The sequence below is a fragment of the Eptatretus burgeri genome, chromosome 14 (assembly GCF_056783735.1).
Source record: "Eptatretus burgeri isolate ZD-2024b chromosome 14, Ebu_testis_v1, whole genome shotgun sequence".
In the NCBI taxonomy this organism is placed as follows: Eukaryota; Metazoa; Chordata; class Myxini; order Myxiniformes; family Myxinidae; genus Eptatretus; species Eptatretus burgeri.
In genome coordinates this window covers 49,010,908-49,038,407 of record NC_140974.1, presented here as the reverse complement: position 1 = coordinate 49,038,407, position 27,500 = coordinate 49,010,908, and the positions used below count along the sequence as shown (strand labels likewise).

At 49.1% G+C, this 27,500-nt stretch overlaps 1 protein-coding gene across 4 annotated transcripts in view; it reads right to left on the bottom strand.

The window, feature by feature from the left end:
- The window catches only part of LOC147013140 (BAR/IMD domain-containing adapter protein 2-like), a 129,491-nt gene that overhangs the window by 32,637 nt on the left and 69,354 nt on the right, over positions 1–27,500 (bottom strand). For all 4 annotated transcript variants that reach the window (XM_085854749.1, XM_085854751.1, XM_085854748.1 and 1 more), the window contains 2 exons: positions 2,370–2,431; positions 1,586–1,657 (listed from right to left, as the gene is read on the bottom strand). In XM_085854749.1, the coding sequence (XP_085710875.1) occupies positions 1,586–1,657; positions 2,370–2,431 (134 nt within the window). The remainder of the gene's footprint in view (positions 1–1,585; positions 1,658–2,369; positions 2,432–27,500) is intronic.

Genomic DNA, 27,500 nt, shown 5'->3' with positions numbered 1-27,500 from the left:
CACGTGGCCAACGCAGGCAAGTAGCCCTGAACTTTGTTCAAGTCGATCGATATACAGTATTCAGTGACAGTGCGAATATTGTAGAGTGCTCGCCAAGTAGCTTAAGCACTCAACAAAACAGTTGATAAGGAACGGCTCGCTTGGCACACGATGAGCAATCACTGAAACGTCATTAAATATACACCTCCCGGAGACGCCTGGAATGTGAAATATGTCCGAATTTGGCAAAGGAACACTGCTTGTAAGAGTTGGAACTGCTTGTAAGTTCGATTATGGTGCTTAAGTTTTGTAATTCTGCTTCGTTTAAGAGATTCTCACAGTTATTGCATATGCGGAAATGAAATAAAGCCACGAATGCTGGCGTCTCCAGGCATTTTTAGCATTACAATGTACCCAGCGATTCATAGCTATGATGAACAAGCATTCGATAATGTGAGTGAGGAAAGTGGAAAAAAAAAAACTCGTAAGAAATTGTTGCCGTCTTTTCCAAGTCAAGCGATAGTTGAGGAGCCCCCAAAAAACATGGCAGCCTCAGACCCCAGCGAGGTTACCTAGGATACACCTTAAATACCCCATAGAGGGCGGTGACAGAGGATGTGTCGGATAAAGGATATAATGAAATAAGGCCGTTCATTATCTTCAAAAGGTATGTTTTAATTCACCCAAACATCCAATTTTCAGTCATGCACTTCCTTGGAGTTTTCTTGGTATACATGCAAAGTTTCAGGTTGCGAGGTTTTATGGTTTTTGAGTTATGGAGGAGACACACACTTAGTATGTATATGTGTCAGATGTTGATATATATATATATATATATATATATATATATATATATATATATATATATATATATATATATATATATATATATATATATGCATAGTACAAGATTGGAGGGATTACACATTTTTTAAGAAGGCGGCACATCCAACCAAAAGTAAAAACTCGATCGAGTCCGTTAATTTAAGTGCGCGCGCACTCACGCACGCACGCACGCACGCACACACACGCCTCCCGCTGAGCTAAAGGGCTAAAAAAAATCTACTCCTTCAATTTGTCTTAGGATTAAGGCACAATGTCATACATCTCGGACAAAGGAGAGGTTTTTTTATGAGACAATGAGAACCCCCATAACTCAAGGAATTCACATGATTGAACTCCTTTTCACATTCATTTTTCAAAAATCTCTGCACTAGCTATGGAGGAGATACCACTCCACAACCCCCCACCCCCCCCCCCCCACAACCCCCTACAAACTCACTCAGAAACTCTCCCCACCCACTCATGCAGTTTGCACTCACAGATTGCTGCGCAACCCATCTTTGAGTATCACAATAACTTAATCGCCTTTCAATTTGTTTTTTCCTGAGGGGAACCTTTTGGGGAGAATATATATATATATATATATATATATATATATATATATATATATATATATATATATATATATATATATATATATATATATATATATATATACATATAGTATATCCATAGCTCCTCCACAAGCTTTGACACAACACACAAAAAAACAAACAAACACGAAATGCAGCTCTCTGGAGATGGATATATATATATATATTACCGTGAGGAATTTCAAATCCAAATCCAGCTTCTGCTCCAACTGCAGCATGAGCTCGCCTCGAAAGGTCTTAATCTAGAGGTGAAAACAAAGAAAACAACAAAAAAACATTACATGTCATGTAGCCCTTTACTGTCAACAAAACGGTTTGGTGCTAAAATGCTTTTACAGCTCAACAGATAAGAGTAATTGTAGTGCACACAGATGAGCCACATCACCAAGGCCAAAATTAAACCTTGGAATGAAAACAGAGTGGGCATGGTTATAGCTTGCACACTTTGCCTTTTTATCAAGGATAACAGGGGCAAGTCTGGGTGCAGTTGTGGCATGAATGGAGAAGTGGTTACGCAAGAGACCAGACATAAGGGGTGTGGCAAGCAAGCAAGCAAGGCATGGGAATGGCCAAGGCCAAATCGCAAAGTGAAAATATAATACTTGCTTGCAGTAAATGCAGGTCGTGAAATTAAAATTATTTTGTTTAACAGTGGACATCGCCGCTTCCCTCAATTTGGAAGCGATGTTAAGCAGGCTGTTGTTTCAGCAATAGCGTGAAAAAAAAAAAACTCAATTATACCTATGGTCATAATCCATTTTACCCATATAGACTCTTGGGGAAATAAATGAATGAGAAATGTTAAGCATGTTGAAAGCAAGAAAACAGAAACAACAAAAAACAGTATGTTGATGACTGGTATGTAAAAATGAAAGTAAATAAATGTGGTTAAGACATGGATGCAACGTCGACGTGATGGGAAAAATGACGTTTCCCTGTGTCCATATTCCTTACTGATTCTTCCATTTGCATCTGTATCTGTCGATGTACTTCTGCCATTTCAAACAGCGAGTCACCTGCAAATGCAAACCACACAATCTTAAAAATCATATTCCTCAAATAAGCTACAATATTACATAACTCACAGCCGCTAGCACCTTGTAACAATATAATTATGGTCACTAATACTGTACAATGTGCTTATACACTTCAAGGTTTTCTGCTAAAGCTCAGCAAATCTTTCGACTCGTGGTCTAAACTTGGCAGTTAAGACCACGAGTTTAAAGCTCATCAAGTAAAAGCCAATCGGAACCAGATTTTTGGCCCCAACTCTGGTATAGAAAGTCAATCTTGAAAGGAATTTCCAGATCATTCATCTCTATAGCTCGTGCTCAACTCATTCGATGGGGACAATGAAAATGAACACCTCGTTTGTTTGTACCCAAAATACGAGGGGACCTTCAGGTTTTGCACAGTCCCTCCCCCCCTCTCCCCCACAACAAAGTCTCAAAAGCTAGGTGAACATCCATACATGTACCTACGGTATTCATAGACCTTGTAGTTGTTACATTTACAAGAGTACAATTTCACCTCAATCACATGCAGAGCACTCCAAAAACCTCAAACAAAAATCTCCAAATTGTGTATAGAAATGCCAAAACAATAAAAGCTTCATAACTCTTTTGGAAAAATTAAAAAAAGCTATTGCCTGCTTGAGTAATCATAACCACCTCAAGTATGGCAAATGGAGAATTAAGAATGCGTGTACAAATGCACATCAAAATAGTTTTAATACCGGTGATTTTTAAAGTTTAGCCAAAACAGTTCAAGACGAGAAGGGCCCTCGGTGGAGCGCATACCTCCGCCCTGTAATGCCTGATCCACAAGAACATATCGGGCCCAATACATTTTTGAAATATCGTGCTACATGTCGTTTTTGGCCCAATCTCTCAATGGTGAATAACCACTTTAACATTTAAATAATTATCAAATCCAGATCCGGATCTTCACCAAAATCGAATCAATTCGTCCTTGCAACACACACACACCCAACGTGTCCACCAAGTTTCGTCCGAATCCGTCCACAACCTTTTGAGATATTGTGCTATATTATCATGTTTGACCCCCATCTCTCAATGGTGAAGAATGACTTATAAAAATTATAGTAGCTGGATCCGGATCTTCACCAAAACCTAAGCAGTTCTTCGGTGCCACACACCGAACTTGTCCACAAAAACTTCATCCAGATCCGTCCACATCTTTTTGAGACATCGTGCACTCAAAAAAAACATACAAACAAACAAACACAGACAGACAGAAAGGTGTGAAAACATAACCTCCTTCACCTTCATTGGCAGAGTTAAACGAGTAACACAGAATATTGTACATTGGTGTACATACTGTACATTGGTGAGTAATTTATAATATACCAACATACATAAAAACAAACAAACAAACAAACAAACAAACAAGAAAATTCTTCTGCACCAATCTCATAATTTATCAGCAAGATCATCATCATCAGATGATGATGATCAGCAAGATGTCAGCACAGAACACAAGAGGAGGCTCTCTGACTCATTGTATTTTTATAAACACAAAGTGAAATGGAAGCACGACGTTACAAAGGGTGGATGTTTAATATTAATTCAACAGAAGTAGGATTTGAACTCAAGACCCGAGGATCCCAAGCCTGCCACCTTAACCATTAAGCCAACACCAGACATGCCTATATATCAAGTCACTGTGAAGTACACGAATTTCCAACAAAACTAGAACTGCCACTTTATAACTGCTGGCAGTGATGACCGGGTATCCAGACCCTCCGCCTTTGATACATGAGACTTCCTGTTGATGATAGTTGCAAAGTTTCGCATCGATAGGATCAGTGGTTCCAGAGAAAACATGATTGAAGAGTGATACAAACAGAGGCCTGCTTCGATATGGCATGCGACTGAAGAGCTACGAACCGGGCAGCACAAAGCGTTCAATTTCATTATTACTGGCGAACAGATTCAAATAATTAAATAATTCTGGCTGCCAAACCGTGTGACCGATCAGATTGAAATTTTAAACTGTTGTTTCGCATGTTTACTCTGGACATGTGACAAGGATTCACAAGTTATGGACCGAGGAACAGGCCACATTACATCCATTTATTATGAACACAGTTGACCATTTTCCTTGGCAATCATCAGTATCAATTGAATTGCTACTCCTGTGCCCTCAAACGCATGCAGGTGCAGCCAAGTGAGCCTTCTGGAAAAAAAAAAATCGAAAAGTTCTCAGATTCAAAGAATTAAATAATTCTGGCTGCCAAACTGTGTGGCTGATCAGATTGAAATTTTAAACCTTTGTTGCACATGTCAGCTCGATAATAATTGTGAAGTTTCGCATGTTTGTGAAGTTTCGCATGATTCAGCGGTTCCAGAGGAAATATAACTTAATATTTTTCCTTCAATCCAACATGGCTGCCAAACCATGTGGCTGATAGAGTTGAAATTTCAACCCTTCATTCCACATGACTGCTCCATCACAACTCTGAAGTTTCATATTTATTGATTCAGCACTATTGATAGTGGAACAAGTGTGTGAAGTTTCATGTTAATCGGATAAGGTGTGTTTTTCTACCCAAGATGCCCACCAAACCATGTGACATCATAATTTTCAGCATATATGCAGGCTTGGGGGTAGATTACAGTTGCCAAGTTTCGCTTCTATAGGTTATGTGGTTCCAGAGAAACAAACAAACAAACAAGAAAATTCTTCTGCACCAATCTCATAATTTATCAGCAAGATCATCATCATCAGATGATGATGATCAGCAAGATGTCAGCACAGAACACAAGAGGAGGCTCTCTGACTCATTGTATTTTTATAAACACAAAGTGAAATGGAAGCACGACGTTACAAAGGGTGGATGTTTAATATTAATTCAACAGAAGTAGGATTTGAACTCAAGACCCGAGGATCCCAAGCCTGCCACCTTAACCATTAAGCCAACACCAGACATGCCTATATATATTTAATATTATTCTTGAATCCAACATGGCTGCCAAATCATGTTACCTATCAATTATTCATTTACAAACTTATATTCACGAGACGTGTGCAATACGTTTGTGAAGTTTCCCCTTGATCTGACTAGCCGTTCTGGAGATGTTTGAAGGTTTTCGGGTAAATTCAATATGGCCGCCAAACCATGTGACCTATCAATAAGAAATTAACAAACTTGTAAAAGGATGTCATGGGGAATGTGGGTGTAAAATTTCGCCTCAATCTGTTCAGCCGTTCTGGAGAAGATGTTTTTAATTATTTTTTTCAAAACAAGATGGCTGCCGAACCAAGTCACCTTTGACGTCACAATAAATTTTTTCTACGGCGATTTGTTGCATAGATGACGCTCAAGAAATTTCAGATTTTTCCCATGCAGCGTTCTACTTGACGAATTTTCACCGGCATACCGCTTCACCGATGAAGTCATGAAAAATCACCCGTGTTCCCCATGGGGAGTTTATTAAAATGTATAAAGCAAAAAAAATTACATTGCACGGTTTCAGAGATACAGAGGTCCAAATTTTATCGTTTTTTTTCAATATGGTGCCCGTACCACATGACCTATGACGTCACAATTATCAACTAAGTATGCTATCAAAAAAGATACATACTATGGTGAAAATTTCATGTCGATTGGACTTACCGTTCCTGAGAAAATGATTTTTAAAGCGAAAGAACCCAAAAATTGCCGGCGGAAAAAGAAAAAGAAAAAATAAGAAATAAACAGAAGAAAAACAATAGGTTACCCAGTCCAACCCTAATACCAGTAATCCTTCAGCCCAAATATTTACTTCCTACATAAGATTAATGTCCCGATGGGTTTCATGCCAGGACCATACTTGTCAGCCCATTCACCTACACAGCAGGAGACGGGGTTTTTTGCAGTCACTTCCATGTTTGTGTGTGTCATTGGTTGTTTTTATCTCCACATGTAGGTTTCAGAAGGTGGAACCCAGTCCTCCCAGGTCTCGAAGTAGCTACCTCAGTTTGAGTGAGGGATCATGATTTATTAACCAAGCTATGAAATTTTCTTGTTCTCAAAGTAAAATCTGAAACTTAGTCTGATCTATGACCAGATGTGATTGAAGAATTAAATTTGACGTTCGTAACCTATGCTAAGAAACTATGGGACAGAAAAGGGTGCATGGATAATAAGGGTATTTTGGGCCATAATAGAAGTGTGTTCAGTTAAGGATGGTATTTTTGTTCAGAATGAACGTGAGAAGTGAAACTTTGCATTGAGTGCCGTTATAGTTTCATGATGCTTTCAAATCAAACTTAATATTATTGTGCTTTTGAGGAGTATCAGAGATCCTCATGGAGTTAAAACCAAGTCTGGTGATGAGACGCGGAGCGGCGATGGTGCCTCAACTCCGCGGGCCTCGCGGACAGTGTCTGGTAGGGGGTGGGAAGGGGGCCCCCTTGGTCGCACTATCTCAGCGCGGGGGGAAACAGGAGGGGGTTGCTGATGCTCGGGGAAAGGAGGATTTTTACTCTGTCTCGAGTCCCGCGACGAGCGTCTCCACCTCGACCAGGTCGCGCCGTCGGCCTCCCTGGTGTGCAGCTCCCGGCACGACGCGAGCACCCCCTCGTCTGCCTTCGCCGCCTCTCCACAGCTCCGTCCTCTTCGCTCAGACTCCAACGCACACGACGACGACGACGACGACGACGACGACAACCAACTCTTTTCTGACGAACGCAGCCGCTTATATAAGCCCCGTGGCTTCGCCTTTGACCCCCTGCCTTCGACCTTTCACCTCGCTCCCCATTGGCCCGAGAAAAAGTGGGCGTGAATGCATTTTGATCCATGAATTTGCATATAGCGACCGCCCTCCAACGCCCTGGAGGCGGGGCCAAATCGCCCCTCGCTCACCGATTGGACGGAACAAAAGTGGGCGTGTCGTTTTTGATCCGTTTTTGGAGCGGAAAATCCGTGGTTTTGTACACGCTGTTCGGCGCGCGCCCTGCACGAGTCCAATACCGGTACCCACAAGCGGCGCAAGAACGGTGGCGATGCGACGGTTGTGAGGTGTGACGTGAAGCGGCGCCGCGGTGGGTGGTTGATGTTGTGATGACTGTTGAGACGCGGTTGGCGGTGGTAATCATGGCGGTTGGTCCAAAATAGAGATAGTAAAAGAAAAACGGCTATCCTGAAGAGTCGCAGCACGCATAAATGACATGTATTCCCACTAGACAACGGGTTTGGGCCGAACTACACATATACTTACCGAGATATCTCACCTAAGGGACCTGAATGGTGGTTTGCGAATTTGGTCAACCACAACACTACCCCCTCCCCTTTTTACAGACTCGTCCCGAGTCGTCAAATTTTCGTGTGCCATCATGTGTAGTTTTCCCCTAGTACATTTTACCTACGGATCCCTGAGTGCGACATTCATGGTATTCGTGTCCCCAAAATAAATAACCTGAGGGCTGCGTAACTACCGAAACAAACTCACTCACACGGACGACTTAAATAAAATTGCCGGCGCTAGGACATACATGCCGGGGGCGCACTCATATGTACAGTACATCTTAACCTAAACTTACAAATTTTACACTAAACCATGGCCCAGGATCAATGAACTCTGCAAAAGAAAAGCAGTTAGCAGGGAGCCAGGCTGCTCGCATGCAGTCTCTGGCTCAAAACAATGCAGGTGACAGGGAACGTGGCTGGCTGCTCACACGCAGTCCAAGGCCTTCCCTTTTGAACTGAACGCAGTGAACCACAACGGTGCATGGGCTGCGCAACGCAGTCTCCGTGCCAGCTCAAGTGGCACACGCAATGAGCACAACGAATGGATGGATAAACACAAACACGGTGCACGGGCCGCCACTGCAGGCCCGTGTTGTAGCTGCCAACAGGGCAGTTCTTGCAGCTTGCCAACTGTTGCTTTCTGATCCTGGCGCACATGGCAATGAACAGGGGGGGGGGGCAAAGCAAAAATTGAACGGGGCTGGTGAACAGGGGCAGTGGGCATGGCATGGCAAAGGCAGCAGGCAAACACAGCCTGCAGAAGAAGGCCGCTGCAGGCAAACACAGCCGGCAGATGAACTGGCCGGCACAGGCCTTGAAGTACCACAGCTGCAGATGATCCGGCCGGCACAGGCCTTGCAGCAAAACAACAGCTGCCGATGAAGTTGGCCGGCCTCTGCCTTGAAGCAAAACACGGCCAGCCGATGAAGTTGGCCAGCCTTTGCCGTTCAGTGGAGGTTGGTGGAGGGAGTGCGGTGGTGCTGGCCACTTGGAAGGCGGGCTCGGACCTACCCTACGGTCTCCCTCCCAACCTATCGCCTGTCACTGTCTATACCCACTCCCTTAATTTGTCAAACCCCAATTTTTTTTTTTTTTTTACTTCCCCACTATAAATCGTCCCCCAACCCCCTGTACTGTCCTTGTTCGGCTAACCTATCCTGTCACCAAGCCTACTCCCAACCCCTACGTTCCCTTCCCGGAGGGGAATAAGGGAGAGCTAGCGTCCTGTGTCGAGGCCCAACTCAAGCCTCAGAATGGCCTCCCCAGAGTTCAGCGATCTATAACCAAAGTGGGTCCAGCGGCCCACAACGAGAGCGAGGGGATGGATGGTGCGGAGGGGTACATCTCCTAATCTACCCTAACCATTTAACTGTTAAACTACCCCGGGGCTTTCAACAAGCGCCTCTCGCTTAAACTATTGGTTCTAACAACCCAGATTCCCGTCGCCTGTGTTGGTGTCCTCACAATTTCGGGCCTCGCCCCCCAATTTTCTCTCCGTGCCCTCACACGGTCTCATGGCTGGGACACGTGGCTCCCTTTGGCAGGCACGACCCTCTGCCGAATCTCCCGCGATGGCACCCCCGGGCACTACACTGCCTCCGAGCCTACCCGCTCCCTAACACCGGGGAGTGCCCCCCATGGCACCTCCCCTGAAACGCACACGTGGCAGGCTGGCATCCCAAGCCCCTTTCCGAGGGTCACCCGTGCCCACAACACTGCCCACGCGGCTAATGGCGCCCGGGCCCCCGCACCAAGCAGGCGCACCCGTGCCCACTACGCTATCCCGGCCCCCCATGGGCCCTTGGCCTACCGCGGCCGACTCGCCTGGTGCCCGGGGTACCCACTCAGCGATACTCACCTTTCGCAGCCACGCTCCCAAGCCCGTCAACAGGGCTCCTGCACCCCTCCAAATGGGTTTCGAGCCTACATTCCCACCAACAGCAAAACGACCTCCATTTTTCAATTTGACTAACCCAGCTAACTCACTTTACTCTGACCCCGGGGTTCCTTGGGCGGGAGTCACTACTCCCCCCAATCACTCATCGCACCATGCATTCCCCATTCGCTCCACTCACACAGACCAGCTGGCCTCACTCACTCATCATGTACTCACCTCACAACTCTTCAACACACACACCGCTGAACTCTGCCATCCTTCTAACTACATCCCCTAACTAACTCGTGCTCCCACGTCGTCCCTTAAACTATAGCACGTTCCTTTTAACACTACGTAGCTAAACTACGTCCCCACTACACATTCACAAGTCTGTCACTGTCTCCAAATAAATCATTTTATTTCCCAACCCAAAGCTCACTAAATCCCTCTACCTAATCCATTCCACGGGCCCCATGAGGACTTACCCTGCCCCATGGAGCCGGTCTAGCTAAGCTAACCCTTCCCCCTAACTAGTTTCCATCCTGTGCCCAGGTAAGGGGGTCTTCCACCCCTTGCCCAGGAATCCTGTGCACCCGAAAGTGAGGCTTGCCTTTTCTTTTTCTTTACCTGCGCAGCACCAGCGCGGCAACTCAGAGCTCGCGCACTTTGCACCTGCCCGTGACGTCATGCAGCTGCACGTGTTCCTCGTCCCTCCCTGGACGGTACCATCCGGCAGGGATACCCCTCCTGCCGGATTCCAACCCCACGTGCAGCCATGGCGTCACCGTGCGCATAAAAAACAAGCCCCACGTCTCGAGGGGTTCCCCACGCGAACACATGTGCTTTGCCCGTTGGAGCTTAACACACACGATCGCGTGGAGAACCCATCCGGTCCAAATCCATAATCCTGCCTAAACTTTGTCCGTCCGCGGGATCGGCAAATCCACCGCTGGCGTTTCCGGACCGGGACTTCACTCTCGCAAGCGAGCACGTGGCGGTCTCGTGCGTTGCACAGCACGAACCTCGTGCTCACTGCTGGGTGAACCCGGCACGGTCCCCGAAATAGCTACAGCCGCTACTCGGCTTTCTTTAATCACATGTCGCCGTCGTCGCCTCCATTCCACCCACGCACACCTGCGTGTTACGACGCTCACAGTCCATTCCATTACATTCACCCCGGGAGACGCGGCTGCGTGCTCCCGCATGCCAACCGACATCTCCCTCACATACCGCTCTCTCACACACACGGTCTCCCTTGCATTCGGCCGTTCACTCACGCGTGCCTCACTACTCACACAAACCATACTACTTACACACGCGGGGGCACTCACCCGCGGTGCCTCATCCACACTCCGTGCCTCACTCACACACGCGGGGGCACTCACCCGCGGTGCCTCACTCATACTGGCCGTTTCATCCACACACACACGGCCTCTCTCACACACGGTGCCTCATCCACACACGGCGTGCTGGGAAGCACGTACTCCGGCACCATCGCCACCACACCACTCACACACGGGGTCGCTTCCACACACGGGGACGCACTCACACCTTGCACCACACACACAGGGACAACCACACTGGGGATTCGTGTCCCCACAAGGGTCTCCAGGGCCTCTATACCCCCCAAGCTCTCCGTGCACCCGTCCGCAGCACTCGTCCCCTCAACCTCGCAAAGCACGACCGAACTCACCTGGTCGTGACTCGCCTCAAGGGGGCATACTCCCTCCCCTTGTTCCTGGAGGAGGCCATCCAGTTGCTCGCACTGGGTCCCCACACGCTCCGCGAGCTCACCCCCATTATCCTCCACTACCTCCGTGTGTGTGTGTGCGTCACTTACCCCGTCTTCATCGTGTAGTCTCTCCTCTATTTTTTCTGTCTCCCGTGTCTCTATACATTTATAAGTTTCTGTTGTCGTCACCTCGTGTCTCGTCTCACACGTTTTGGTCTCCCCATTTAATTTTTCCCTTTTGGTCACCGTCGATTCTTCTGTCACGACCCTCGCCCAACACGCCCCCCGAATTAATTTTTTTACCCGCCTCCACCGCGGGCCTGTCAGCCGTTGCACCCCCTTCCAGCTCGTTTGCTCCCACACGTGGAGTCGCCATTCCCAGCTCCCTGGTCACGGCCTTCATGCCCGCCTGCAGGCATCGGCCCATGTTCTGCGTCTCACCCCGTAGCTCTTTCATTTCCTCCTTCATGTTTGCTTCCATTCCGTTTATTTGCTGTGTATTCGCATCCATCCTAGTTTTTACTTCGTCCATTTGCTTGTTCATTCCGTTTATTTGCTTTGTATTCGCATCCATCTTTTCGTTCATGTTCGCATTTATCTTCGCTGTCATTTCCGCCAGCATGGCGCATAGCTGGGCCATGTCGGGTGCGCTTGAGTGAGCCGTTTCGGCAGGGGTTGGGGAAGGGTTTTGGTGGAGAGGGGGAGGGGAGGTGTCATACACCGCGGCCGCTGCCGCACCCATTTCGGGCTCTGGGTTCAGTTGGGCGAGTTCGTTTTCCTGTACAACCAACATTTCCTGCACGGGGATTTCATCCTGAGCCATGGATTCTACCCATTCTACATCCATTTCTAATACCCCCGGCTCCCGCTCGCCTTGAGACGCCATCTTGCTTCTCTTAAAGGGTTAATTTAGCTCGCTCGTAATTTGGAGGGAATCGGGGGTCGCTCCTCTCACCCCTGGACCGATTCCCGTGAATTTAGCCGGAGACAGGAGAGCCCGTTTTCCTGTTCTCCGATACCAGTGCCGCGAGGAGGGCGATGGATTTGTATCGCACGACCTGACACCAGTGTTACGGATTCGCGCCCGCCGGCGTGCTGACGGCCACGTAACTCGAATCGCGGCACGTCGCCCACCGGACGGACAATCCAGTCGTGACCCTCTCGGACTAACGCCGGGAACCAGTCACGGGTGGACCTTTCGGTCTCACCGCGATCGAGCCAATCGGCCCCCGCGTGGGATAGGGTTGCTCGCCAAATTCGACCTACCTAAGTACCCACACGGAGGGTAGACCGGGCGATCGCACCTCGCCGCAGGTCGACTTCGGACACGGGCCACTTAAGCGACCCGTTCCGTACTATCGGGATAACCGAGCGGTGTTATCGTCGGCCTCGACGGTTCGATTAATTATCGGGCGTATTCAGCCCACCACCAACCCTTTACGTGAAGCAAGATGAGGATTCAATGAAAGAAATGACGAAGCAAAGCGGGAAACAGTTCAACATAAAGCACATTTATTCGCGATGAACGGAAAGCACACATATACAATTCCACCAAAAGCACAAAGAAAAGAAGACAAAAAGCAAATGCGACAATGCAGATCTAATACCGATTACGCGAGCACACGGCAACACTTATACAATTTTACTTCACAGACGGCGCCGACAACACACATTCCCAAAGCAAAAGAAAAGAGAACCACCCTCCAGGATGAGGGGGTAGGCGGGCCTGGGGCCGAGACCGTGTCGGGCCTACCCGTCTGGTGATGAGACGCGGAGCGGCGGTGGTGCCTCAACTCCGCGGGCCTCGCGGACAGTGTCTGGTAGGGGGTGGGAAGGGGGCTCCCTTGGTCGCACTATCTCAGCGCGGGGGGAAACAGGAGGGGGTTGCTGATGCTCGGGGAAAGGAGGATTTTTACTCTGTCTCGGGTCCCGCGACGAGCGTCTCCACCTCGACCAGGTCGCGCCGTCGGCCTCCCTGGTGTGCAGCTCCCGGCACCGACGCGAGCACCCCCTCGTCTGCCTTCGCCGCCGCCGCCTCTCCACAGCTCCGTCCTCTTCGCTCCGACTCCAACTCCGAACTCTTCCTCCTGCGAACTTCCCAACTGCACTCAACTCCAACGCACACGACGACAACAACTTTCTGACGAACGCAGCCGCTTATATAAGCCCCGTGGCTTCGCCATTGACCCCCTGCCTTCGACCTTTCACCTCGCTCCCCATTGGCCCGAGAAAAAGTGGGCGTGAATGCATTTTGATCCATGAATTTGCATATAGCGACCGCCCTCCAACGCTCTGGAGGCGGGGCCAAATCGCCCCTCGCTCACCGATTGGACGGAACAAAAGTGGGCGTGACTCGTTTTTGATCCGTTTTTGGAGCGGAAAGTCCGTGGTTTTGTACACGCTGTTCGGCGCGCGCCCTGCACGAGTCCAATACCGGTACCCACAAGCGGCGCAAGAACGGTGGCGATGCGACGGTTGCGAGGGTTGACGGCAAAGGTCGTGGCTGCTGTGGTGAGTGGTTGATGTTGTGATGACTGTTGAGACGCGGTTGGCGGTGGTAATCATGGCGGTTGGTCCAAAATAAAGATAGTAAAAGAAAAACGGCTATCCTGAAGAGTCGCAGCACGCATGAATGACATTTATTCCCTCTAGACAACGGGTTTGGGCCTAACTACACATATACTTACCGAGATATCTCACCTAAGGGACCTGAATGGTGGTTTGCGAATTTGGTCAACCACAACACTACCCCCTCCCCTTTTTACAGACTCGTCCCGAGTCGTCAAATTTTCGTGTGCCATCATGTGTAGTTTTCCCCTAGTACATTTTACCTACGGATCCCTGAGTGCGACATTCATGGTATTCGTGTCCCCAAAATAAATAACCTGAGGGCTGCGTAACTACCTAAACAAACTCACTCACACGGACGACTGAAATAAAATTGCCGGCGCTAGGACAGACATGCCGGGGGCGCACTCATATTTACAGTACATCTTAACCTTAACTTACAAATTTTACACTAAACCATGGCCCAGGATCATTGAACTCGGCAAAAAGAAAGCAGTAAGCAGGGAGCCAGGCTGCCCACATGCAGTCTCTGGCTCAAACAATGCAGGTGACAGGGAACGTGGCTGGCTGCTCACACGCAGTCCAAGGCCTTCCCTTTTGAACTGACGCAGTGAACCACAACGGTGCATGGGCTGCACAAACGTAGTCTCCGTGCCAGCTCAAGTGGCACACGCAATGAACACAACGAATGGATGGATGAACACAAACACGGTGCACGGGCCGCCACTGCAGGCCCGTGTTGTAGCTGCCAACGGGGCAGTTCTTGCAGCTTGCAAACTGTTGCCTTGCGGATCCTGGCGCACATGGAAATGAACAGGGGGGGGGCAAAGCAAAAATTGAACGGGGCTGGTGAACAGGGGCAGTGGGCATGGCATGGCAAACACAGCCCGCAGAAGAAGGCCGCCGCAGGCAAACACAGCCGGCAGATGAACTGGCCGGCACAGGCCTTGAAGAAAAACAGCCAGCCGGCAGATGAAGTGGGCCGGCACAGGCCTTGCAGCACAGCAGCTGCAGACGATCCAGCCGGCACAGGCCTTGCAGCACAACAACAGCTGCCGATGAAGTTGGCCAGCCTTTGCCGTTCAGTGGAGGTTGGTGGAGGGAGTGCGGTGGTGCTGGCCACTTGGAAGGCGGGCTCGGACCTACCGACCTGTCTCCCTCCCACCTATCGCCTTTGCCTGTCACTGTACATACCCACTCCCTTAATTTGTCAAACCCCAATTTAGCCCCAACTTAATTTTTTTTATTTTTTTAACTCCCCACTATAAATCGTCCCCTAACCCCCTTTATCGTCCTTGTTCGGCTAACCTATCCTGTCACCTAGCCTACTCCCAACCCCTACGTTCCCTTCCCGGAGGGGAATAAGGGAGAGCTAACGTCCTGTGTCGAGGCCCAACAAAGCCTCAGAATGGCCTCCCCAGAGTTCGGCGATCTATAACCAAAGTGGGTCCAGCGGCCCACAACGAGAGCGAGGGGATGGATGGTGCGGAGGGGTACACTTCCTAATCTATCCTAACCATTTAACTGTTAAACTACTCCGGGGCTTTCAACAAGCGCCTCTCGCTTAAACTATTGGTTCTAACAACCCAGATTCCCGTAGCCTGTGTTGGTGTCCTCACAATTTCGGGCCTCGCCCCCCAATTTTCTCTCCGTGCCCTCACACGGTCTCCTGGCTGGGACACGTGGCTCCCTTTGGCAGGCACGACCCTCTGCCGAATCTCCCGCTATGGCACCCCCGGGCACTACACTGCCTCCGAGCCTACCAGCTCCCTAACACCGGGGAGTGCCCCCCATGGCACCTCCCCTGAAACGCACACGTGGCAGGCCGGCTTCCCAGGCCCCTTTCCGAGGGTCACCCGTGCCCACAACACTGCCCACGCGGCTAATGGCGCCCCGGGCCCCCGCACCAAGCAGGCGCACCCGTGCCCACTACGCTATCCCGGCCCCCCATGGGCCCTTGGCCTACCACGGCCGACTAGCCTGGTGCCCGGGGTACCCACTCAGCGATACTCACTTTTCGCAGCCACGCTCCCAGGCCCGTCAACAGGGCTCCTGCACCTCTCCAAACGGGTTTCGAGCCTACATTCACACCAACAGCAAAACGACCTCCATTTTTCAATTTAACTAACCCCCTAACTCAGTCTACACTGACCCCGGGGTCCCTTGGGCGGGAGTCACTCCTCCCCCCAATCACTCATCGCACCATGCATTCCCCATTCGCTCCACACACACAGACCCGCTGGCCTCACTCACTCACCAAGCACATGCTTCCACTTCACTCACCAACTCTTCAACACACTCACCGCTGAACTCTGCCATCCTTCTAACTACTTCCCCTAACTAACTCGTGCTCCCACGTCGTCCCTTAAACTATAGCACGTTCCTTTTAACACTACGTAGCTAAACTACGTCCCCGCTACACATTCACAAGTCTGTCACTGTCTCCAAATAAATCATTTTATTTCCCAACCTAAAGCTCACTAAATCCCTCTAACTAATCCATTCCACGGACTCCATGAGGACTTACCCCTGCCCCATGAAGTCGGTCTAACTAAGCTAACCCTTCCCCCTAACTAGTTTCCATCCTGTGCCCAGGTAAGGGGGTCTTCCACCCCTTGCCCAGGAATCCTGTGCACCCGAAAGTGAGGCTTGTTTTTTTTTTTTTCATGCGCATCACTAGCGCGGCAACCCACAGCTCACGCACTTTGCACCTGCCTGTGACGTCATGCAGCTGCACGTGTACCTCGTCCCTCCTTGGACGGTACCATCCGGCTGGGATACCCCTCCTGCCGGATTCCAACCCCACGTGCAGCCATGACGTCACCGTGCGCATAAAAAAAACAAGCCCCACATCTCGAGGGGTTCCCCAAGCGAACACATGTGCTTTGCCCGTTGGAGCTTAACACACACGATCGCGTGGAGAACCCGTCCGGTCCAAATCCATTATCCTGCCTAAACTTTGTCCGTCCGCGGGATCGGCAAATCCACCGCGTGCGTTTCCGGACCGGGACTTCACTCTCGCAAGCGAGCACGTGGCGGTCTCGTGCGTTGCACAGCACGAACCTCGTGCTCACTGCTGGGTGAACCCGGCACGGTCCCCGAAACAGCTACAGCCGCTACTCGGCTTTCGTTCCTCTGTCGCCGTCGTCGCCATTCGACCCACGCACACCTGCGTGTTACGACGCACACACTCCACTCCATCACATTCACACCGGGAGACGCGGCTGCGTGCTCCCGCATGCCAACCGACATCTCCCTCACATACCGCTCTCTCACACACACGGTCTCCCTTGCACAACCCATACCACTCACACGTGGTGCTCCATTCACTCGCGCGGGGGAACTCACCCGCGGTGCCTCACTCACACACGCGGGGGACACTCACCCGCGGTGCTTCACTCACACTGGCCGTTTCATCCACACACACGGCCTCACTCACACACGGTGCCTCACCCACACACGCGGGGGCACTCACCCGCGGTGCCTCATCCACACACCGTCCCTCACTCACACACGCGGGGGCACTCAACCGCGGTGCCTCATCCACACACCGTGTGCTGGGAAGCACGTACTCTGGCACCATCGCCACCACACCACTCACACACGGGGTCGCTTCCACACACGGGGACGCACTCACACCCTGCACCACACACACCGGGACAACCACACTGGGGATTCGTGTCCCCACAAGAGTCTCCGGGGCCTCTATACCCCCCAAGCTCTCCGTGCACCCGTCCACAGCACCCGTCCTCTCAACCTCGCAAAGCACGACCGAACTCGCCTCAAGGGGGCATACTCCCTCCCCTCGTTCCTGGAGGAGGCCATCCAGCTGCTCGCACTGGGCCTCCACCCAGTCAGCCAGCTCCCCCTCATGGTCCTCCACTACCTCTGTGTGTGTGTGTGCGTCACTAACCTTGTCCAATTCACCCTCTATCTCCCGTGTCTCTATACATTTTATTCTTTCTGTCGTCTCCTCTTGTCTATTGGTCTCTGCTTCTTTCTGGCGTCTTTCCCTTATCTTTATGTAGGTCAACCTTGCTTTCTCTTCAAGTCGCTCCCGCCCTTCCCTGTTTTTCACTCCTTGCTCTTTCACGATCTCCGCGTACTTCATCCTTGCTTTCCGTCTTAATTGTTCTCTTCTCTCCCTCGCAATTCCTTTCACCTCGTCTCTTGTCTCCCGTGTCTCCATACATTTTCTCTCCTTGTTCCTTATTTCTGTCTCTTCCTGGTTCCTTTTTCCTTCCCATCTGAGTCGTTCTTTCTCTCTGAGCCCCATTAGCTGTTCGTTCTCCCTCCGGAGCTCCTCAATCTCCGTTGACTCCAGTTTCGCTCTCCGTTTTAGTTGTTCAATTTCACACTCATATAGTTGTTGTTTTCTCTCCCACTGTGCCTCCTGCTCTTTGTTTTCCAATCTCATTGTTTCTTTCAATTGGCTCATTTCCTTCCTGTGTTTCATTCGCTGTTCTCTCACTACTCTTCCTCGTTTCCTCTCCTGTCCTTCCTTCTCCAGTTTCATGGTTTTCTTCATTTGGTTAATCTCCTTTTTGTGTTTCATTTGCTGCTGTCTAATTACTCTTCCTCGTTTCCTCTCCTGTCTTTCCTTATCCAGTTTCATGGTTTTCTTCATTTGGTTCATCTCCATTTTGTGTTTCATTCGCTGTTCTTTGTCTATCTCCTCGTACTCCAGCCTCAGCTTTTCTTTCAATTGGTCAACCTCAGATTCATGTTCTTTTTGTTTTCTATTCCATTGTTCCTCTCGTTCTTCCCTCTCCAATCTCCTTGTGTCCTTCAATCTCCTGATTTCTCCTTCCTGCTTCATTCCTTGCTCCTTCAACTTCTCCTCGTATTCCAACCTATTTTTTTTCTTTTGTCGTTCAGTTTCAAATTCATACTCTTTCAGTTTTTTATTCCACTGTCTCTCTTGTTCCTCGTTCTGCAATCTCACAGTTTCCTTTAATTGATGGATTTCTTTCTCCTGTCTCATTCCTTGTTCTTTGTATTTCCTATTCCACTGTCTCTCTTGTTCCTCGTTCTGCAATCTCGTTATTTCTTTCAGTTGGCTGACTTCCTTCTCCTGTCTGATTCGTTCTTCCATCATTACTCTTTTTTGCATCTCATTCTGCAATCTCGTGGTTTCCTTCAGTTGGCTGATTTCCTTCTCCTGTCTCATTCCTTGTTCTTTCAGTACTCTTTCTTGTTCCTCATTCTGCAATCTCGTTATTTCTTTCAGTTGGCTGACTTCCTTCTCCTGTCTGATTTGTTCTTCCATCATTACTCTTTCTTGCATCTCATTCTGCAATCTCGTGGTTTCCTTCAGTTGGCTGATTTCCTTCTCCTGTCTCATTCCTCGTTCTTTCAGTACTCTTTCTTGTTCCTCATTCTTTAATCTGGCCTTCGCTTCCAGCTGTTCGATCTGTACAGTGTGGCTTAATGTTTCATTTTCCGTTCTCTTCCTTTCCTCTTTTAACACTCTCAGTTCGTCTTGTAATCCTCTTTCTTTGTTTTCGTGTTTCAGTATCTCAGAAGTTTTTGTTTCCAATTCCTTTCTCAATTTGCGTGCTTCTTCACTCATTTCATCTCTTCTTTCCACCGCTTCCCTCCTCAATTCGTCCTTTTTTTACTGTATTCATTTAGTTTTTTCTGCCATTCCTTTCCCATTCTAATCTCCCCTTCCAGGATTTCTCTTTTAAACTGGCTTGCCCTTACCTCTCGCTTCAGTAGTTCCAATTCTCCATCTTGTTCGCGTTTTTCCTTTTCGAGCTTTGTTTTCCTTTCTCCTTCCTCCCTCAATTCTCCCTGCAGTTCTTCGAACTGTTCTGACTTTTCCAGCAATTCCTCCGACCTTTCCTCGAGCTGTCTCTCTCCTCTTTTTATCTTCCATTCTAGGCTTTCTCTTTCCTGATTGCCTGTTCTTATCTCTTCCTTCAATTGTTCCAACTCCCCATCGTGTTCACATTTTTTCTCTTCCAACAGTATTTCCCTCACTCTCTCCTCCAGTTCTTTGAACCACCTTGCTTGCTCCAATAATTTTTCCATTAATTGTTTTACTTCCAAGTCGTGCTCCTTTTGTTTCTTTTCGAGCTCGGTTTTCCATTCTTCCTCCCATTGTTTCCTTTCCTGGGAGATACCAATCTGCTGTTCCTCTATTCTTTTGTTCAGTTTGCTCTTCGCATATTCCAACTGACGGGTATAAAACACTACCAAATTCTTTTTCCCACGTAATTTGTCGACTCTATTGGCCAAGTCATGTTTTTGCCACCAAATTCGTTCCAGTAAATCGTCCAATCGCTGTGTCCCCCCGTACACGTAATTTTTCTGAAGCGCATCTGCGTGCCGTTGTGACTCGTCCACTCCACGTTGCACCTCCTCGATATATTCTTCATAACGCTTCACCTTTTCCAAGACATCCCCCAATTGTGCCTGAAGCCTGCCAATGCTCGCATAGTCATCCTGCCACGCCTGCCATGGCACATGCCGTGACCACGTGCCTTGAACCGGTGACTGGGAGCTCACGCCTCGTGCTGTGCCATTAATATCAGCCCGCTCCGTGCTGCACTGAGGTGCGATCGCGCTGCCATTGTGCGACTCCGTTTGCCGGCAAAGTTCGTGCTCAAGCCGCTCCCACTGACCACAGTTAGTGGTGGGGTTATAATTATAAAAAGAACCGACCTGGGCCATGGATCCTACATGACGACACATACCTAATACCCCCGGCTCCCGCTCGCCTTGAGACGCCATCTTGCTTCTCTTAAAGGGTTAATTTGAATCGCTCGTAATTTGGAGGGAATTGGGGGTCGCTTCTCTCACCCCTGGACCGATTCCCGTGAATTTAGCCGGAGACAGGAGAGCCCGTTTTCCCGTTCTCCGTTACCAGTGCTGCGAGGAGGGCGATGGATTTGTATCGCACGACCTGACACCAGTGTTACAGATTCGCGCCCGCCGGCGTGCGGACGGCCACGTAACTCGAATCGCGGCACGTCGCCCACCGGACGGACAATCCTGACGTGACCCTCTCGGACTAACGCCGGGAACCAGTCACGGGTGGACCTTTCGGTCTCACCGCGATCGAGCCAATCGGCCCCCGCGTGGGATAGGGTTGCTCGCCAAATTCGACCTACCTAAGTACCCACACGGAGGGTAGACCGGGCGATCGCACCTCGCCGCAGGTCGACTTCGGACACGGGCCACTTAAGCGACCCGTTCCGTACTATCGGGATAACCGAGCGGTGTTATCGTCGGTTCGATTAATTATCGGGCGTATTCAGCCCACTACCAACCCTTTACGTGAAGCAAGATGAGGATTCAATGAAAGAAATGACGAAGCGAAGCGGGAAACAGTTCAACATAAAGCACATTTATTCGCGATGAACGGAAAGCACACATATACAATTCCACCAAAAGCACATAGAAAAGAAGACAAAAAGCAAATGCGACAATGCAGATCTAATACCGATTACGCGAGCACACGGCAACACTTATACAATTTTACTTCACAGACGGCGCCGACAACACACATTCCCAAAGCAAAAGAAAAGAGAACCACCCTCCAGGATGAGGGGGTAGGCGGGCCTGGGGCCGAGACCGTGTCGGGCCTACCCGTCTGGTGATGAGACGCGGAGCGGCGGTGGTGCCTCAACTCCGCGGGCCTCGCGGACAGTGTCTGGTAGGGGGTGGGAAGGGGGCCCCCTTGGTCGCACTATCTCAGCGCGGGGGGAAACAGGAGGGGGTTGCTGATGCTCGGGGAAAGGAGGATTTTTACTCTGTCTCGGGTCCCGCGACGAGCGTCTCCACCTCGACCAGGTCGCGCCGTCGGCCTCCCTGGTGTGCAGCTCCCGGCACCGACGCGAGCACCCCCTCGTCTGCCTTCGCTGCCGCCGCCTCTCCACAGCTCCGTCCTCTTCGCTCCGACTCCAACTCCGAACTCTTCCTCCTGCGAACTTCCCAACTGCACTCAACTCCAACGCACACGACGACAACAACTTTCTGACGAACGCAGCCGCTTATATAAGACCCGTGGCTTCGCCATTGACCCCCTGCCTTCGACCTTTCACCTCGCTCACCATTGGCCCGAGAAAAAGTGGGCGTGAATGCATTTTGATCCATGAATTTGCATATAGCGACCGCCCTCCAAAGCCCTGGAGGCGGGGCCAAATCGCCCCTCGCTCACCGATTGGACGGAACAAAAGTGGGCGTGAGTCGTTTTTGATCCGTTTTTGGAGCGGAAAGTCCGTGGTTTTGTACACGCTGTTCGGCGCGCGCCCTGCACGAGTCCAATACCGGTACCCACAAGCGGCGCAAGAACGGTGGCGATGCGACGGTTGCGAGGGTTGACGGCAAAGGTCGTGGCTGCTGTGGTGAGTGGTTGATGTTGTGATGACTGTTGAGACGCGGTTGGCGGTGGTAATCATGGCGGTTGGTCCAAAATAAAGATAGTAAAAGAAAAACGGCTATCCTGAAGAGTCGCAGCACGCATGAATGACATTTATTCCCTCTAGACAACGGGTTTGGGCCTAACTACACATATACTTACCGAGATATCTCACCTAAGGGACCTGAATGGTGGTTTGCGAATTTGGTCAACCACAACAATATATACATATACATACATATACATATATATATATATATATATATATATATATATATATATATATATATATATATATATATATATATTGTTGCAGTTCTGGAAACCACATTCCTTCAACACCAATATCAGCCAAGATACAATGGTCCCCAGTCAGTTATTTCATTAATGTACATTCAGATTGTCCCGTTCGACCCACGAGACAAGAAGGAAGGGATCGTGCAATGTGTAAATCTCATAGTTAGATCTGACAATCTCTGAACTCATTTCTATTCTTTTTTCTCTATTCCTGAGGTAAATCCAAGCAAGGGGTCCTCGCGAGGCCGGCAGGCATTGCGCAGTCCTTGCAGAAGAAATAGGAATAAAACACCAACCGCACACACTGCACGGCGCGTGTGCCCCACAGCGACGGCCCCACCCACTGTTCAGGCGATACAAAGGATGACTAACCCAACAGCGCGCTGCAGGAATGCCGCACTGAGGAAGTAGACGGAGCAGCACACCAAGTGCTAACAAATTACAGTGCACACGAGGCGCACTCTTTTCAACCCATGTCTGAATTTAATAATGATATCTGTCCTCTGCCCAATCAGAGCGCCCGATTCGGGTGATGACAACTCTTCGGGTCGTCGCCCCGGCCCCGCACCACAGGGTCTATAAAAGGACGGGTAGCGGAGCTGCTAGCAGTGTCGTTCCTGCTCACTGTTCCTGTCGGCTCATCCTGCTCATCTTGGGCTGGTGGTCGTCTTTCCTACGCTGTGTTCCCATCTGCTGGTGGATTTCAGTTCCAGCTCGAGCTCCAGATCCAGTTCGAGTGCTAGTTCCTGTCGTAGTTCCTGCCCATCATTCCTGTCAGCTCGTTCTGTCTGGCTTGGGATTGACAATCTGCCCATTCGCCTGCTGACTCCGCCTTCTTCACTGCCTCGCCTTTCTACGCCCACTTGCTTCTGACTCCACCCAAAGTCCGTCCTTCACGCCTGTCGGCTGCGCTCCATTCTCTGGATCGGCGCTCCGCTGCTCGAAGTGCCACGAAGCGGGACATGACGCGCTAGCTGTCAGTGAGGTATCACCCAGCAGAGCATCCCCCAAAACGTATTGGTGGCACAGTCGGGCAATCGTGCAAGGTATTGAGAGACCGTTATCCTCATCTCATCTCCTCTATTTCTCATCAACTCCTCTTCATCAGTGTGTGTGTGTGTGTGTGTGTGTGTGTGTGTGTGTGTGTGTGTGTGTGTGTGTGTGTGTGTGTGTGTGTGTGTGTGTGTGTGTGTGTGTGTGTGTCATGGCGCCTGTGCTCGCTTCAGTTGAGATTGTACAATAATTATATTGGGATAACTCTGCTGTCTGCTTTTGTAAGTTGCTTGATTATTGTCGCGCCACACTTTTCTTCCCATCCCTGCAACAAACAACTATAAACAACATTTACTGTGCCACATATCTTTCCTCCGCTGCCTGTTAATAAATTATTAGTAGAAATGTCCCCAGCTCCGTTTTGTCTTTTCTTTCATTGATCCAGCATGGTCCGTATCGTAACCTAGCCGGGACTTTATTCACCACCATCCATTCCTTTTCGCCGGTACGTCCTTGGCAGTGTCGTTCGGCTGCATCTGATCCGGAAAAGTGATCCGGTTCGGAGAAGGCGCACCGAGGGCGTGTCCCCTGGTAATTACATCACATGATTAATTAGGTAATCCGGTTAACTCACAGACAGAGGACCCTTGGTCACGTGGTTGAGTTGTTGGCGTTCACGGTCGGTTAGCGACCTGCGTGTCACAGAGTTATCCATGTACGATGGCCTGCAATTTCAGGGTGTCTGGTGGGAACCCGAGATAGCTTCCCCCTATGGTGGTCTTCTCACCTGACCACCCTGTCAACTTGCTGCTGAAATTGAGCACAAATCCATTCTCCATGACAATGGTTTCCCTGAGCGACTCATCTGTGGGTTCATACAGCGCAAAACTGCCAATCGGTTTGAGGACACCATATATGGATCAGAAAAGTGTACGATTTATCTTACCCTGCCATGGAGAAGTAAAATCTCTCGAAAAGATTGAACAACAGATGAAACGGTCAGTTTCACAATGTTGCAACACTGTTGTAATAAGAGATATAATTTTTGCTTCCCACAAATTGCTCCAATCAGCCCAGAACAATGTTATTTATGAATTGCAGTGGTGGTGTGATGCCAGGTACGTAGGTCGCACATCACTCAGACTGGAGGATTGGATCAAGCAGCACATTCCATTGGCAATCCGGAACAATATGGAGACTGGTCGTACACAACCATCCCGTACATGTAAGAACCCAACAAGAATGCCTGCACAAAGCGATTCTGCCATTGGTCAACACCTCCAGAACAATCCCAAATGTGCCCAAGACTATCATGCTGAACGGTTCCAGATTGTGGCACGTTCGCGTAATGAAGCACATTTACGTGTTCTTGAAGCCACATTTACACACACAAGCTCCTGTTCTTTGCAAGCAAAAAGTGCATGTGCAAACACTGCTTCTGTTCTGACCTGAAGCCATAGGAAAATGGGAGGTCACAGGTTCCCTCAATGCCTTGAGGCCATGATGTTTATGTTCATGTCAATGACAGTCCAAAGAACTAATCACCAACAGTCTAAACAAATAAATTTTCATTTTGTGTCTGCGTTTCCGGTTTTCTGACGAGCTGCAAGACGAAAAGCTTTGACAAAGTCTTCTTTTGTTTGATATACATATACATATACATCTACATATACACATTAATATTTATAATTCCTTGTAGAGCACCTCACGAAACCTCTGAAAATAAATCTGTCATATAGGTCACAGACGCAATGGGCCACAGAAAATAGGTCACAGATCTTTCAGACGCTATGGATAGGCAGTCCCTCCAGGGGACAGGGCATGAGGTCAAGCATTGAATGCATCAAATCATTCAGCTCAATGAAGCTGGTTAATTTTGGCATTTCCTAAATTTTTTGTTCCCTCAATATTCTCCAAACAGTAGAAAAAGATAAGTTTAATGCTCTGGAAATTTCACCTTTTCCTGTGTTTCTCTGGAGGAGGCTACATAGCCTTGCTTGCTTAAAGTAAATATGTATATCGGCTTCGTTACGACTCATTTATTTCTTTAAATTATCAGAGTTCACTCCAGATTTCGACATTTGCTTAATCCTAACGATATCTGATCCTCAACACCTAAATAATATTTCAATGATATACTTTAATTAGTCCATGAGAGTAGATCGTGGTAAATTGTATCAAATAATGCATGAAATCACTCCACGGTCCCAATGTGAAAACTTATCACACTTACAAAAGCGATGTATACAGCAATTCGTAGCTATTATGAACAGGCATTCCATAATACGAGTGAGGAGTGTGGGGAGGAGGGGGAGGGGGAGGATGATCGTAAAGAAATTGTTGCGGACTGTTCTAAGTCGAAGCATGGTTGAGCAAACCAAAAAACAGTGGCTTCAGACCCCCAGCGAGGTTAGCGAGGATACACTTTCAGACCCCATATACATCGGTGGCCTAGGAATCGAGGATGTGCCTGATAAAGGATATAATTAAGTAAGGAAGTTAATTATCTTCAAAAGGGGTGTTTTAATTAACCCAAACACCAAATTTTCAGTCATTCACTTCCTTGGAGTAGTTAGTATGCAATGCAAATTTTCAGGCTGCTAGGTTTCATGGTTTTGGAGTTATGGAGGAGACACACTGACACACACACACACACACACACACACACACACACACACACTGACACACACACACACTTAGTATAGATAGATACATATTGTTGCGGGCCAGGGGGTCGGATGAGGGGAAGCCATCTTGGGCTCCCACCAGACTCCCCGGAATTGCAGGCCGTCACACAAGGACAACTCCGTGACAGGGCGGGTCGCTAACGGACCGTGAACACCAATAACTCAACCACGTGACCTAGGTTCCTCCGTCTGTGGGTTAACCGGGTAACGTAATTAATCACGTGACCTAATTACTGGGGAACACGCCCTCGGAACGCGTTGTCCGAACCGGATCACCTGACCGGATCAAATGCAGCAGAGCGATACTGCCAAGGACGTACCGGCTAAAAGGAACGGATCATTGGAAAGATAGTCCCGGCTCGGTTAGGATACGGACCATGCTGGATCAATGAAAGAAAAGACAAAAAGTAGCTGGGAACATTCCTATGAATAATTTATGAACAGGCAGGCGAGGAAAGATATGTGGCACAGTGAATGTAGTTTATAGTTGCGTGTAAGCAGAGATAGGAATGAAGTTAGAGATATAATCAGACCGAACTATGAGATTCACACAACACACTCGTCCCGTTTGTCCCATTAGACAAGAAGGAAGGGTCTAACTGGACGTATATTAATGAAATAACTGTCCGGGGACCACTGTATGATGGATGCGGTTACTGGAACTGTGTGTGTGTGTGTGTGTGTGTGTGTGTGTGTGTGTGTGTGTGTGTGTGTGTGTGTGTGTGTGTGTGTGTGTGTGTGTGTGTGTGTGTGTGTGTGTGTGTGTGTGTGTGTGTGTGTGTGTGTGTGTGTGTGTGTGTGTGTGTGTGTGTGTGTGTGTGTGTGTGTGTGTGTGTGTGTGTGTGTGTGTGTGTGTGTATATATATATATATACATATACATACATACTAGCTGAAGTTCCCGGGAAATTTGCCCTATTTTGTGCCCACTAAGCGATACTCACCATTCGCAGCCACGCTCCCAGCCCATCAACAGGACTCCTGCACCCCTCCAAACGGGTTTCGAGCCCACATTCGCACCAACAGCAAAGCGACCTCCATTTTTGTCAATTTGACTAACCCACTAACTCACATTACTCTGACCCCGGGGTCACTTGGGTGGGAATCACTCGTCCCCCCAATCACTCATCACACCATGCATACCACATTCGCTCCATACACACAGGCCTGCTGGCCCTCACTCACTCACATCATTTATCTTCCCTTTATCAATCGTCTCCCTAACCCCCTTTATGGCTTGCCAGGCTCTTTCATGAACAGATCTATCAGCAGTTCGCTGTTGCCGTGCGCGTGCAGTTCGAGAATTCAAATA